Below are 15,482 nucleotides of genomic sequence, written 5' to 3' on the forward strand. Positions count from 1 at the left end.
CCAAGGATGAGGACGCGAGATGAACTTAGGTGTTCAGAAAAGTTTGATAATCAAAGTTTTAGATCATTGGGCTTCCTCACGACATACTTGATGCTTTAATAAGCTTAGAAATACTTGCAGAATATGCAACTTACTGTTTATATCTCTAATTGGTATTTGTACTGCATGAGTGTACTGTTGGTAAACTGAGCTATCGTTTAAGAGGCTATCCGCCTCATTATTTAACTTTTGTGTCAGTAGTAGTGCTATTACTTAATTTGGGGAGGGGAGAGAGTCCTTGGAAGTAGCTATTGATCATGATCTGTAGAGTGAAATGTGGATTGCTTTTAGAAGAGACTGCCTGCTTTTCTGAGTAGAATTAGAGTGACAAGATTCTGCCTGTTGGAAACTTTACAGGATTTTTTTTTGTTTTTAAGGCACTAGGATTGCTTCCATTGCTTTTTCAAAAGTTATAAAGGAAATTAGAGCAATTTATCAAACCGGAAAAGTTTAAGAGGTTTATTTTTCTAGCTCTTCTCTATAACTTGTATTTGTTGTGTTTGCCTCTATTTTCAATTCCCCAGATCCTCACTTCTGAAGTGTATTAATCCATTTGCAGCATGGGTTTGCTGTCATAATCCATCTAAGTACACTACAAATACAAGGAAAAGAAGATCCAGTGATAAAATCTAACTTCAGTAAAATAGCCTGGTTATTAAAAAATGACAAGAGTCCTGTGGCACCTTTAAAGTGTGTGGGCTTTTTAGAGCTACAGGCTACTTTGTTAGATACATGAAGAAGAATCTTCATAGGCTTATGTACAGTGCAGAAGAAACATCAGTGCATGCAAAGGATACAGCGAGCAGGTGGACATGAGGCTTTACTAAGTTGGTCTGTTAGCAAATTGTGTCTCAAATGAGAGATACTTCATAATCACACTATTGGGGGATTTTCTTCCAAGGCAATTTCCACCTTCAGGATCGTTATTTTCCATAAGAGTGGCCTGTTGTTGATGGAATTACTGTAGCATAAAGTATACTTCACTTTCAGATTTCACTCTGAATTCCATCTCAGTCTGTCGAGGTTGAAAACGTTCATCAAGTTCTTGCTATACTGAAAGTTAGAAGGTGTGACAGCAGGAGAAACATGCATTCTTTTTATTAAGTGAATTATTCCTTACCAAATTAAGCATGCAAAGTGCTCTGTTATTTTCTTTCTCATTAATCCTCACAACAGTCCTGTCAAGTTTTGTTTTTTTTAAATCCAGTACTTAAGGAAGTATTAGATTCAAGAATGTATGATTTATTACCAAAACTACTTCGAAATTTGAAATTTCATTTTAGCACATTATGATGTTTTGTACATTAGAAAGCCGAGAAAAGCTAATGGTGTATGACTTGAAAATGCCCTACCCTGAAAATACTGAATCTCTGCAGTGAAATGTAAAGTACTATTTGCAGATTTCACAGTTATAAGAATGTATCAGCTCCTTTAACCAGGAGCAAGTTTCATGTCACAGTTTGAGGCTAATGTTACGTGGCTATGAGTTTCTAATGTAATAAATATGCCTAATATATGTATGGCTCACTGACAAATCTCTAATGTCTTTTCTTTTCTTGTTCCAGAATTTCTACAAAGAGATTGAAAGAGAAGAAATGTACATAAGGTTTGTAAACCTAACTTTATTAGACACTGTGTTTCTTATAAAGCAAGAGGGCTGTGGGATTGCACTAATAAAAGGAACAGCTATCTGTTCTGCGCACTTGAGTCTGTAAGATTAATTAAATGTGTTCTTTCGTTCATATGCCCAATATACAATTTGCATTTCTGACTGTTCCTACAATCTTCAAAACTGAGTCTGTGTTCTGTTAAGAGAAATGCTAGGATTGGTGTGGCTCCTCTTGTTTTTTATAATTAGGTTGATTTTTAAATGTTTAAATATTTAGAATATTGTATATTTTAGGTATATATAAAGGTAAAGGTACCCCTGCCCGTACGGGCCAGTCTTGACAGACTCTGGGGTTGTGCGCCCATCTCACTCAAGAGGCCGGGGGCCAGCGCTGTCCGGAGACACGGCCAGCGTGGCATCGCTGCTCTGGCTAGCCAGAGCCGCACACGGAAACGCCGTTTACCTTCCCGCTAGTAAGCGGTCCCTATTTATCTACTTGCACCCGGAGGTGCTTTCGAACTGCTAGGTTGGCAGGCGCTGGGACCGAGCAGCGGGAGCGCACCCCACCGCGGGGATTCGAACCGCCGACCATGCGATCGGCAAGTCCTAGGCACTGAGGCTTTTACCCACAACGCCACCCCCGTCCCTTAGGTATATATATCCATGCCTAATCTCATGGATTGCTTTCACACCACTTTTCTCCAGAATGGAATCATTTGTTCGCTTAAGGTTGCATCCCACTTGAATCATACTTAGAGTAGATGGGCATAACTTAGGTCCATTACTTTCAATAAGTCTGTTATGAATAAAACTTACTTTTTAATAGAGAATCCAAGCATTAGTGATTAGTTGCTTCCCTGTCTTTTCTATTTGTCTTCTCATTTTCCCTGCCCCAGAGGCTTGACAACCATATGTCAGGAGTGCTCTGATGGTGTTTCCTGCTTGGCAGGGGGTTGGACTCGATGGCCCTTGTGGTCTATTCCAACTCTATGATTCTATGAACCTGGGGTTTTTTTGTAATTAAAACACAGCTGTACTGGATAAAACCTGAATTTACGTTTCTCCCTTCTACCGGCCTTTTAAGTAGCTATTTTTCCTCTTTCTCCTCTTCTTTCATAGGCACTGTTGCTTCTCGCATACTGGCCCTTTTATTTTATTTTGTCCCCGCCCCCCTTCACTGAAATTGTTTCTGTTCGTTGCTTAGGGGTGCTGGGGGGGTGTTTTAATTACTTGTTTCCTCTTTGCAGCTAGACTGATTGCTCATTAATTTTTATTGTACTTTTTATTGTCCCAACTGCATTCTCCCATTCTCTGCTGGGTAGCAAAATCTTGTATCCCCAGGATAGGCTACTAATTACCAAAAGGTTTGTTATACCATCTGACTACATTCCTTTGAGCTAATCTTCAGAAAGGTATAGAACATATTTGAGATAAAGCCTTTTATGCATTTGTAGTTTCCATTTTGACCATGCATATGTTGAGAGCAATTTTAGTGATTTTTTGAAAATAGATTTCTTTCCCCTTTAACAGTACAATCCTATGCATGTCTGCTCAGAAGTAAGTTTCATTGAGTTCACTGGGACATATTTCCAGGGAAGAGTGTATAGGATTGTAGCCTTAGTTGTGGTAGCAATTTAGCTATGGAGTCCCCAGTGGTTTTCTTGGAGGGCTTCTTGAAACAACAAATTAACTGCCCATTTTAGGAAAGACACACATTTATACCAACATCATAACTTTTTGGTTGCATATCTCCAGACACCAAGCTATCAAAAAAGAGTTTCAGTTTTATAGACACTGAAGTTACAACCTTATAAAATGCACAAGTACATTATTGTTTGTTGTTGAGTTTCTTGACATGCTGTGTGCTACATACTGATCAGATGAAATAAAATATGAGTTTTAAAGCACATCAGTTATATGTTGTTCTATTTGAGCATAGGAATCTTAACTGCTAAGCCCTTTGACCTTGCTTTATGACATTACTGAGAATTTATTTCAATTTTTTACTTGTAGGTATTTGTACAAGCTTTGTGACCTGCACAAAGAATGTGATAACTACACTGAAGCTGCCTACACTTTACTGCTGCATGCAAAGCTGCTTAAGGTATAATAGTTCGAATGTACTGTCTTTAAGCTTTTGTTTTGCAAGCTGCAAGATCGCTGAGTCTGACACACTCCCTTGCAAAATGCACTAAATGATTCAGAAAAATTGAAAGCTTAGGTCTAGAATTGCAGCATTTTTGTGGGACAAACAAAATATGAATGCGGATTGTTAGTCAAGGTGTGCTTTGTCATCTGCCGCCTACCAGCACCGTATAACATTTGAAGGGCCTGGGTTGGTGAAGAAACTATCCATACAGTTCTCAATGTTGATGAGATTCAGAACTAGAGAACTTACTGTTTTTCTAAGTCAAAATACTAAGGAGAATTTGGAGTTGCCTGAGGGGCTGAAACAAGGAAAGAAAGTGGGGGCAGTTTTTGAGATTGAATATTTAACTTAAAATAGGACTATTGGACACAGTGGAACTGACTTCTGAGTAAGCATGTGTAGGATTGTACCGTGAAACTAGTGAACTGTCTAACCATGATCGTAGGGGGAGGATTTGAGTGCAGGAACCTTTTCTGCTCCATAGAAAACAACTGTGGTCAAGCTATATTGATCCAGGAATTGTCATAGTTATCCTACCAACCTAGTTTTCTTACCAGCCACCAAGGACACCTTCTTCTCCAGCGACAAAGCTGGATCCTGACCAAAAATATAATAAACATTATAAATACATCATCAATAAATCACTATTTGCCATATCTTCATTTGCAGAACTATACAATAAACAAATTCATAATACTAAAAACACCTCGGACCTATTAGATCTCTGGTGGTAGACAAACTTTTCCGCATGTCTTCTGATATGATAACTTAAATATGAAACAGCCCATTCTCTTATCTACTGCTTAATTCAGAGAACTCAATATCTTTTTGATACTGAATTCATCAACAGAAGGGGGAGCGAGATTCCTCCCTAAAAGATGCTCTAAACATACCCTCAACCATCCAAACCAAATTTTGATGCAGTACAGATGCCTGCAGAATCACCAGAAATTTTCTCCTTCCTCCATTCTGCTGACTGATGTCTTGTGGAGCCGTATTGAACCAGAGGAGGTTTCTAGTTAAGCTAGATATGTTCTGTTAAGACAAAATAATTACTTTTTCCAATCCTTTTTGCATTGTACATTCATGGGACAAGCACAATATGCTTCAGTTGTAGAAGTATATTTCTGTAAATTCTTCTCACTTCTATTTTTCACTTCTATTTTTTTTTAATGCAATGAATTGGGAAAAACACATTGAACAGCATAACTTGCTTATAAAAAGTTTTTCCTCCATAAGGGGATTTTTCCAGTAAATACATTTTGAGTTCTTTAAAGAAGTGATAGTTATCTCTAACTATTTTGCTCTGAGGAGTTTGCATGTGCTTAGGCAGAAAATTGATTCACAGTGGGTATATGTTATTCCCTTGCCCAAATAATAGATTTGTTCAAGACATTTTTCTCCACAGCAAGGTGCCTTTGTGTAGCATTGTCCCATCTAGATTTCTGAAGAATTCCAAACCCCCAGTGGTCTAAGCACCACTAAGACAGCCTTACAGAACTAACACAGCCTTATAAATTACCTATGTGCACAGACTTTTGTATTTGATAAGATACCATATAATACTGGATCAGGATGTAGACATGGAGAAATAAGCAAACGGACAAAGCCATATACAGTGGTACCTTGGTTTACGAACTTAATCTGTTCCGGAAGTCCATTCTTAAACCAAAGAGTTCTTAAACCAAGGCATGCTTTCCCATAGCAGCGTGGGACTCAACTCAATTTACAAATGGAACACACTTGACAGGAAGCAAACACGTTCTTATTCCAAGGCAAAGTTCACAAACCAAAACACCTACTTCCGGGTTTGCAGCATTCTTAATCCAAGTTGTTCATAAACTTAAGCTGTTCTTAAACCAAGGTACCACTGTAGTTGGAATGCAGTATTGAAGATGATGTTTCTTTACGTTCCCAAATGCCATAGCTCGGTTAGTAGAGCATCTGCCTTGTCCTAGGTTCAGTCTCAGACCTCTCCAGATAAGGCTGTCTGTGAGCCACTGACAGTCAATATCAACAGTACTGAGCTAGTCTGACAGGTGTAAAGCAGCTTGCTATGTTTCTGTGCTCTGTTAGCCCTTTGAATGTGAATCTCTCAGGATCCCTTTTGGTTGGGTTCCAGTTAAACAAAGACATCTTGTGATGAGGTAGTTGTGAAATAAGCAGTTGTAGGGTTTGCTTGTCCTTGGCATATTTTGGAATTTTGGGACGCTTGGAAGGCAGAAAACAGAAATACAGTGGTACCTCGGGTTACATACGCTTCAGGTTACAGACTCCGCTAACCCAGAAATAGTGCTTCAGGTTAATAACTTTGCTTCAGGATGAGAACAGAAATCGTGCTCCGGCGGCGCAGCGGCAGCAGGAGACCCCATTAGCTAAAGTGGTGCTTCAGGTTAAGAACAGTTTCAGGTTAAGTATGGACCTCCGGAACGAATTAAGTACATAACCCGAGGTACCACTGTAAAGAAAAACGTAATATTCAGAACAAGCTCCATTGGTGGCATTGCCTAGTATTGAAAAGCTATAGTAAATGATACTGTGCATCTTTAGACAATATTCCATATTTCTACTTGTTTGGAACAACTGATTGATTCCCAAAAGAATAGTTCTAGACAGAAAATTAAAGGAATGGAAACATATGCCATTCAGTTGTAACAAAGAAGTATAGATGTAGAACATTGTCCTACGAAACATTAGATCAGGTTTTCAGACTACTAGGCCTTCCAAAAAAATAGTTGTAAACAGAAGGTTAAAGGTGTAGATGCATAACTTCAGCACAGTAGTCTCTTGAATCTTGAAATTAGCAAGCCATTCTATTGGAACAGAACCAAACATTTGGCGATATTGGAGTGTTCTGTAGAATATTGAATTATGAAGCCGAAGCCCCCTTTCTAACTCATCAATATTTCTAGATGGTAGTGAAAGTAATTTTCTGATGGGGATAATGTTATGTGCAACATGCCCTTGTATAATTCATTTCAAAAATAGCTGGTATGAACACTGGTAGCCACTGATTTATTTTGATGCTTCTAGAAGAAAATATTTAAGGGGGGAAATTAAAGGTACAAAGATTTAGTATAGGACAAACAGGATGCATGGGGGGGGGGGATGAATAGATAGCAGCCGAAGCTTGTTAATGTAGCAGTAGAAAAAGTGTAGAGCATATTTGTAGGACCTATACAAAGACATTTTCAAGTTTATATACTCATATTTTCTGAAATTGATTTGTAAGTCTTTCATTTAAAAAAGAGAGAGAAAATGTCAATGATATTCAGGTGACACTTAAAGGATAAAGCTGTCACTGAAGAGCTTTTATTAAAAGTGTGTGCAGTTTTTTAAATTGCTAATGAGAGGTACAATGTGCAGGGAAAGAAATCATGAAGATAGGCAGCCTAACCCTTTGCATATTAACTCAGTCCCTTCTGAGTTTAGTACAGTTTACTCCCAGCTAAGCATCCATAAGATTGGGATCCAATGATGACCCCATGTACCTTTACAGAGAATTGTATTCTGTATATTAACCTTGAGGAGTGTTGTGCAAGCTAAGCTTTCATTATTTTTAAATGGCTGGTTGGCTACACATTTCAAAATTTGTTTGTTTGTCTACTCCTGTATATCCCACCCTTCCTCCCAAGAGTAAACCCAGGATCGATTCAAACATAAAATATGAAATCCAGGCAAATGTGAAACAACAGCAGTTAAAAACCCACAGTACAAGAGTTGTGCAAAGGTTGCCAGATAAAAACATTTTGATTTTCTACTCCAAAATGGTCAGAAAGGAGGACTGCCTGATTTCTCCCAGTGGGATCTCAATAAACAGGGTACCACCACGGAAAGTGCCCCATCCTCTGTCACCATCCTCTTTCTCTCTCCATCTGATGAGGACAAGTTGACATTCTCCTCCAGATTACAGCAGCTACAGTCACTTGGGTCATTTAAAGCTTAGTACGCAAGTACTGACCCCTTGAATCTGGCCCATAGCTCATATGCAGGCAAGTCAGTGCTTTGAGGATTGCAGTGATATGAACCTCTAGGCAAATAGCAGAAAATTAAATAAAAGTCACTTTATTCTGTTTCAATGGCTTTCCGTTACAAATTTGAATTATAAACCAGATATGTTAAGCACATCATTTTCCAAGCAGAGGAACTGAAAAGTAAGACATGGCAAGTTTTAAAATATAGCAGTATATTTCATACATAGAACATTAGGCCAAATCATGTTCTCTTCCTGAATTCCTCTCTTTATTTAATTGAGGCTACAACACAATACCTCTATCATGCATAGAAGCGTAATGAATTTCAATTTTATAATGATTCTACTGCTGCCTTATAAAATTTCAAAATCAAGATAAGTTTCTTAATTTGCTGCTGTTAATTACTTGAAGTCAGATACCTGGAAAAATAACAGCTTTCTCCTTGCTGAATGTAAGACTTAATTAAAAAGTAAAAAGAGCATTAGCTCTAACCTATAAATCAGACAGGCTTGCTGTGTTTAAAATGCTATAGTGTTATTCCATTGCTGATTTTAAAATAATGCAGGATCTTTTACAAGTAGGAGAAAAGCACCACCACTCTCCCCGCCCCACCCCCCATTACACAAACACACCATTATTGAAGTCTACAGAAGTTTGATTCTGTTAACTGTAGTCACTGATGTCTTTTTCTATTAACTGAATGGCATATATTATCCACTATGCCTTTGACAGTTTTTTCAACTTGTGGTGGCCGGAGCCATTTGCAAAGCTCTGAGGACAAGAACGTTCCATGTTGTTGAGCCCCTTCTGTAATTCCATCCGTAACTTTTTTCTTTCCTCTATACGCCCACATTACATCTGCCTCTTTTCCTTTTGCGCCTTACAGTTCTTTATACTCATATTGACATCACTCAGTGCTGCAGGCTCTTTTGCAATGTAAAACTGAGTGCACTGAGCAAGAATGCAAGGTCATTTTAATTGAAAGAGCTTTTTATTTAGCCCCTGCTCTGGTAGGTAAAGTCTTTTCTGTTCTGTGGTTGATCAGTTAACCTGAATGTATGAAGAGCGGTTGGTTGGTTGGTTGCAAAAGTGGGTGATAACTCCAAGGTGTCAACACTGATGTCGTATTTCCCACCTACAAAACAACTTACGAATCCATCACATGGGCTTTAAAATAGAGCACAGTTATAGGTACATCATTTATCTGTTATTCCCTTCTTTTTCTCCATGGATTAATTTAGTGGTCAGAAGAACCATGCGCAGCACATCTTACACAGAGGGATGGATACCAGGCGGCCACACAAGGACAACTAAAAGATCAGCTCTATCAAGAAATTATCCATTATTTTGACAAGGGCAAGGTAATAAGGAAGCATGTTCCATTGCTTTTACTGCAAAATTGCAAGCTACAAATGTGCCAAAATGACAAAGAAAGAATTCATCAAATGACCTTCCGTGAGCTCTCAAGTTGAGATTTGCAAAGTTTTTTATAAAGAAACTGGAAGCTAGAGCCTAATTACGATGACAGGAGATACATAACGCGTTGAATAAACAGAAAGGGCATAGATTAGTGTGCAATTTACCAGGAAGGAAAGGCACATCTTATTCTAAAGGGATTTATTGATGATAAGCTGATACTGGTAAAAACAGTGAGAGTTTAATGCAGGGGGCAGAGTAAGATGGCATGACCAATTAGCCATCTAATTGGCAGCTCCTATCATAGTTGCTCTATCCAGCTGGTAGCTTTAGGACTTCCCACAGCAATTAAAAAGGGGCTGTGTCCAATGATGCCCCAATACTGAAGTAATGCTCTTGGATTCAGACAGAGGGGCAGGAGGTGATTTTCAGAAAGCAAAAAACTCTGCCTCCGGGGTTGTGATGAGCCATGTCTGCTTGTCCCATGATTCACTTTCGGGCAAGGAAGATGGTGGAAGAAGAGGAGGAAGGAGCTTTTTCAAGTTTTTGTTTAGAATGCTCAGGTGGCCTCACTAACAAGTGCCAGGAGTTTTGTATATGGAAGCAAAAAAGAATGAGTCCCCCACACTCCTACATACACATATGGGTATTTACTTTGCAGAGATTAGTTTGTGACTAATTAAAGTGCACATGGGCTCAAGTCAAGTCTGTGAATATGCTTGGGGAATTGCTAGTGGCAAGTGTGCAGCAGATCGACATGAAGTGGACAGACCTAGGGTCAGATCCCTTTTCAGTCAGTAAGCTTACAACATGACCCTGAGCCAGTCTGAGCTACCTTATACACTCAAGATAATATACTGGGTGGTTCTGGTTATGAAATGGAGTGCTCGTTCTGAGGATTTTCCTAATGTAATGTAATTGTGAGTTCCTTGGACTTTTAGATGAAAAGCAGGATACAAACAGGATATAATAATCAGTAAATGGTTTGAGAGACAGCAGAAGTGTTCAGTGTGTCATGGGAAGCTTGACATGAAACAAGCTAAAAGGAGGGGCACAGATTTGAAATATGTCATTGCTTGTGGGATGGGGTGTTATGAAACCAGCAGGACACCACAGTATTTTTGCAGCATTTCTGTTTCTAATTTCTTCAGCTTTTAAAGGGAAAATCAGCTCCAAAGTCCATGTTATTTTAAATACAGACTTGTGCAGTTCTGCTACCATGGAACTAATTGGCTGTTTATGAGCAGCAGGCAAAATACCTGTTTACTATGCTTTCACCATGCATGGCTCTACAAAATGAGAAATTCACAGTTTGCAAAAACACTGTTTTGTAGAACAATATGGTTTTGGTTTTAACACCAATTGTGGGTATTAATGGAAAACGGAAAGTAAATGTCGGTTTGTTAAAGAACTGCTGAACGTTTGCTTTGTATCCTTTTCGGTTCCATTTTAGAAAGATAAGCAAAATCTGTACTATTCTTATCTGTGTTGTCAGCATTCAAGGAACAATTTTCAGAGCTCCTAATTGTTTACAGAGGTTCTCGAATTTTCCGACTGAAAATCCACATTATCTGCCTTGCGTTCTATGTTCCTTAGTACACAGGAAAAATATGTGCAGACTGAGTCCATACCTGGGGAACATTGGCAGTAAATGGAAACAAGTATATTTTAAATGGGCCAAAAAGAAAATTAAATGTGCAGGGACACCTTTGCTCAGGGATGTCAGGTATTGACTTTGTGAGCTTATAGTTTAAATATATAAGAAAAGGTATAAGCTGCTTTACAACCCTGAAAATAGACTCCAAAGCAGTTTATAATCTAATTTAAAACAAAAAACAAAAAAACCTGTACAAGAACCATACCAGTGGTCTATCTTGGAGTCTCAAATTTCAATGGCACCCTGGATGATGCCAAAATCTGGTGCCCCCCCCCTTTCACCTTCTGTTGAACTTCATAGTTGTGGCACCCCAGAAACTCTGCACCTGGTGCGACCAAACTGGTTGTGTTCCCCTAGATCGGCCTTTGGCCACACAGAAATAAAACCACTACCTGGCACAATTCAAAGGGTTGCCACTACTTGGTCTGTGGAGTTTTCTTTTTTAACTCCCATAGCTTCCCCACAGGGATTATGGCCAGAAAGTAAAAGTCCTGATGATGCAAGAAAGATCATTCCTTCCTTTCAAGGTCATACAGTGTTGGGGCATGACTGCGTGTTTACTTCCAAAACCGTGGCACTAGACACATGGGCTGGTGTCTCTTCCTCATCCTCTTTGCTGGCTTATAGCAAAGCTGTTTGCTGGCTTTATAGCAACATCTTGGAAGCTAGCGGCCAAGAGCAGATCAGACCAAGACTGGAGAAAACCTTTGTGGGTGAAGCTGCATTTGGCTACTTGGCGTGACATTGTATTTTTAGTAAAATGTATTCACAGGTCTTTAATATGCTAGGCCATATATGTTTGAGACTGAGAGAACTTGTGAGGTGTGGGGAGCTCAATTCAAGTGTAGAATTAAAAGTTTAATGACAAAAGAAAAGGGCTAGTAGAATAGAGAATAAAGATTTAAGGCTGCATTGCTAGCTATAGAGGGCAGGATATATTCAGCCTCTGTTCTTCTTCTGTGTGTGTTTCCATGTGCTTCTTGAAAATGCCCTGGATTTTAGTCTTAAATTTCTCACAGTTTAATCAGTGTTTGGCTACTGAATTCCCTCTGTTGTTGAAAACGCAGGTACTAATGCAATCTGTAGTCAGGTATTTCTCAACACTTAACACTAAAGGTACTGCTACGTCATGCTGGCAATTGAGAAATTATTTTCCCCCTTCACATTCACCTGCTCCTTCCACAGTCCACAGTCCTTTCCCCAATGTTTCGCCCTCCTGTCACACCGTATCATCATCTTAAATCATGTAAAATGTTAAATTCGGGAAGGCTTGACGTGGCTATGCAAAAACACTGTGCTCTTAACACTGAAAATGCAGCCCCAACAGTAGATAGTCTGGTTTATTATTTCTGATTTCCCATCTTATGAAACTAAACGTGGGTTGGAACCATGTAATGAACTTTCAAGGCAAGTACAGTTATTTGTAGGGGGCATTCTTCAAACAACAGGAGGAATATTTAATTCTTCTCCCTTTTCTAAACAACCCGTTATCCACCTGCCAGAATTATTGTCTTTCCTTGAACCTAGATGGGAAGAAATGGCTTGGAAAACTGCTAGGCAGCAGCCCTGCAGCCCCATATATCCATCCCCACACATGCTCCCTCAGCTCCTGCAAAGCAAAGTATTGGTGGATATGTAGTTCCAGCATACATTAGCTCTCCCTTAAGTGATTCTTTTCCTACTAAGACTCAAAATTCTCTACTAAAAGGCTACTACATATATGCAGGCCTTGCACCAACGAACCACATTTACTCCAGATAATTCAGAAGTAATTAACCTTCCATTTGTAATCCCTGCTTAACATGCTGGATGTGGCTTTGGTTACCCTGTAAATGAGATGTATAAGAAGGAAGAAGCTGAAGAATCGAACTGTAGGAAAACAGGAAGAGATTAGTAGAACAGTGCACATATTAAGCCTGAGTATAAAGACTCCCATTGCCAGGAACTGATCATCATGTTGTTGTTGTTGTTATTAATTAATACCCCGCCCATCTGGCTGGGTTTCCCCAGCCACTCTGGGTGGCTTCCGACCAAATATTAAAAACAATACAGCGTCAGACATAAAAAACTTCCCTAAACAGGGCTGCCTTCAGTTGTCTTTTAAAAGTAAAATAGTTGTTTATTGTCTTGACATCTGCTGGGAGGGCTTTCCACAGGGCAGGTGCCACTACCGAAAAGGCCCTTTGCCTGGTTCCCTGTAACCTCACTTCTCGCAGCGAGGGAACCACCAGAAGGCCCTCGGCGCTGGACCTTAGTGTCCGGGCTGGATGATGGGGGTGGAGACGCTCCTTCAGGTATACAGGACCGAGGCCATTTAGGGCTTTAAAGGTCAGCACCAACACTTTGAATTGTGCTCAGAAACGTACTGGGAGCCAATGAATATCTTTAAATGGTGACAGTGGTTTCATACGAAACATCAGATTGAGAGTGCTAGTCAGGAGCATATTAAACAAAACTTTTCCTGCAGGATAAGGTTAATGGACCATAAGCAGATTTTTGTGTGTGTGTGGAAACTTGTATAAGGATTTGAGTGGCATGTTAGGAAGTTTTTCTAACAAGAAGGAAGAAAATCTCACTTATCAACAGCTAGGTCGGAAAGCATGAAAATAGTAAGAAAAGAGAGACCACTTTAATTGCTGTTTTATGAGGTTGTCATTGGGGAAGGTGATCCAGGAAATCCAGCTAGATTTGTGAGACATAGACAATTTGCTTGAGAAGTCCAATTGAGAATCCTACATCCAAATATAGATAATATGAGAAAGCTAAATTAGATGTGTTTAAAAGACTGACTTCCTGAGAGTGCTCTTCATTCCATCGTTTGCTCGTGTTGATTAGAAATCTACAGAGATTCTCTAATCACCAACTGAAATACATCTTGTACTTTACTGGGATAACAAGTAATTACAAGTATACTGTAGCAGGATAATTTGCCTATCCATATTAACATTATTTCCAATTACTTGATAAACAATGAGAACAAAATAAGAGAATTTAATTTGTCATCGCAAAAGCAGTAAAAATAAAATAATACAGAACAAAAATTTATTGAGCATATTTATTGAGTGGGTCCTTGGCCCAGTGATCGAACACCTAGAAGATGGTCCTAAATTCAATCCTTGGCAACCCTTGGTAAGGCTGAGAGAGATCTCTGCTCAGACCCAGGAAAGCTGTTGCTACTCAGGATTGACAGTACTGGGTTCGATGGGCCCAATGATATGACTCAGCATAAGGCAGCTTCCAATGTTCCTAAGTAGTCCTAAGTTATGAACCATAAGAGAAATAACAGATTCATCTAATTTCCTTGTGTCATTGGTACCAATGGAGAATTTCCTTCAAACCAAATACAAGCTTGAGAGGAGGGGTTCATTTCGGGAACACAGCAGGGCAAGGAGAGGGTTAAATTCTTTACCTGCTGCGATCCTGATATTTGTTAACATCACATCTAGCTTGGCCCTTAATTGCATTAAAATTCCACTTAAAATTCAACAAATAATATGTAAGCCATTCTCTATAGATATATTTAGTGTGTTGTGCACAGATTTAGGACTTGTTTGTACTTAGGAGTCGTATGTATTCAAATGTGCCTCAACTTCATGTGTAGGGGGCCACGTGGAGAAAGTAGGGTATATACATTGCATGGGCAGGGCCAGTAGCAGATGGCATGCTTGAGGCTGTGCCACTCATCTGACCACCTTGCATCGAAGTCGTTCCTGCATATTAGGATGGAGAGGGCAAAGGGCAAGGTGGCAGGAAGGTCGGGCTGGAGCCAATCTGGCACTCCTACCAGTACATTGATGCCACATGGACCTAGTCACCACCTTGCCCTTAGCTCTCTCCATCCCAGTATGAAACAGCGACTCAGCCAGAGTGCTGTCACGTGAGCAGAGCAGCGCCACTATGCCAGTGTGGTGTAGTGGTTAAGAGCGGTAGACTTGTAATCTGGTATACCGGGTTCAATAACTCAGAGAAGCTATGAGCTATGCCGTGCAGGGCCACCCAAGATGGACAGGTCATAGTGGAGAGTTTTGACCAAACGTGACCCACCTGGAGCAGGAACTGGCAAGCCACTCCAGTATCCCTGCCAAGAAAACTCCATGGACAAAGACAACAGGCATATAAAAGTTATGACGCTGGAAGATGAGCCCCTCAGGTCGGAAGGCGTCCAACATGCTACTGGGGAAGAGCGGAGGACAAGTACAAGTAGATCCAGAGCTGATGAAGCGGCTGGGCCAAAGCCGAAAGGACGCTCAGTTGCGGATATGCATGGAAGCGAAAGGAAAGTCCAATGCTGTAAAGAAAAATATTGCATAGGAACCTGGAATGTAAGAACCATGAACCTGGGTAAGTTGGATGTGGTCAAAAATTAGATGGCAAGAATAAATATTGACATCTTGGGCATCAGTGAACTAAAATGGACGGGAATGGGCGAATTCAGTTCGGATGACTATCATATCTACTACTGTGGACAAGAAACCCGTAAAAGAAATGGAGTGGCCCTCATAGTCAACAAAAGAGTGGTGAAAGCTGTACTGGGATGCAATCTCAAAAATGATAGAATGATCTCGATACGAATCCAAGGCAGACCTTTTAACATCACAGTAATCCAAGTTTATGCACCAACTACTGGTGCTGAAGAAA

General features: G+C 39.8%; 1 protein-coding gene across 4 annotated transcripts in view; it reads left to right on the forward strand.

The window, feature by feature from the left end:
- Positions 1-15,482, forward strand: part of DOCK1 (dedicator of cytokinesis 1) — a 359,595-nt gene that overhangs the window by 293,605 nt on the left and 50,508 nt on the right. For all 4 annotated transcript variants that reach the window (XM_077930360.1, XM_028729952.2, XM_077930362.1 and 1 more), the window contains 3 exons: positions 1,605-1,645; positions 3,662-3,752; positions 9,013-9,132. In XM_077930360.1, the coding sequence (XP_077786486.1) occupies positions 1,605-1,645; positions 3,662-3,752; positions 9,013-9,132 (252 nt within the window). The remainder of the gene's footprint in view (positions 1-1,604; positions 1,646-3,661; positions 3,753-9,012; positions 9,133-15,482) is intronic.

Source organism: Podarcis muralis, chromosome 6 (assembly GCF_964188315.1).
Source record: "Podarcis muralis chromosome 6, rPodMur119.hap1.1, whole genome shotgun sequence".
Lineage (NCBI taxonomy): Eukaryota > Metazoa > Chordata > Lepidosauria > Squamata > Lacertidae > Podarcis > Podarcis muralis.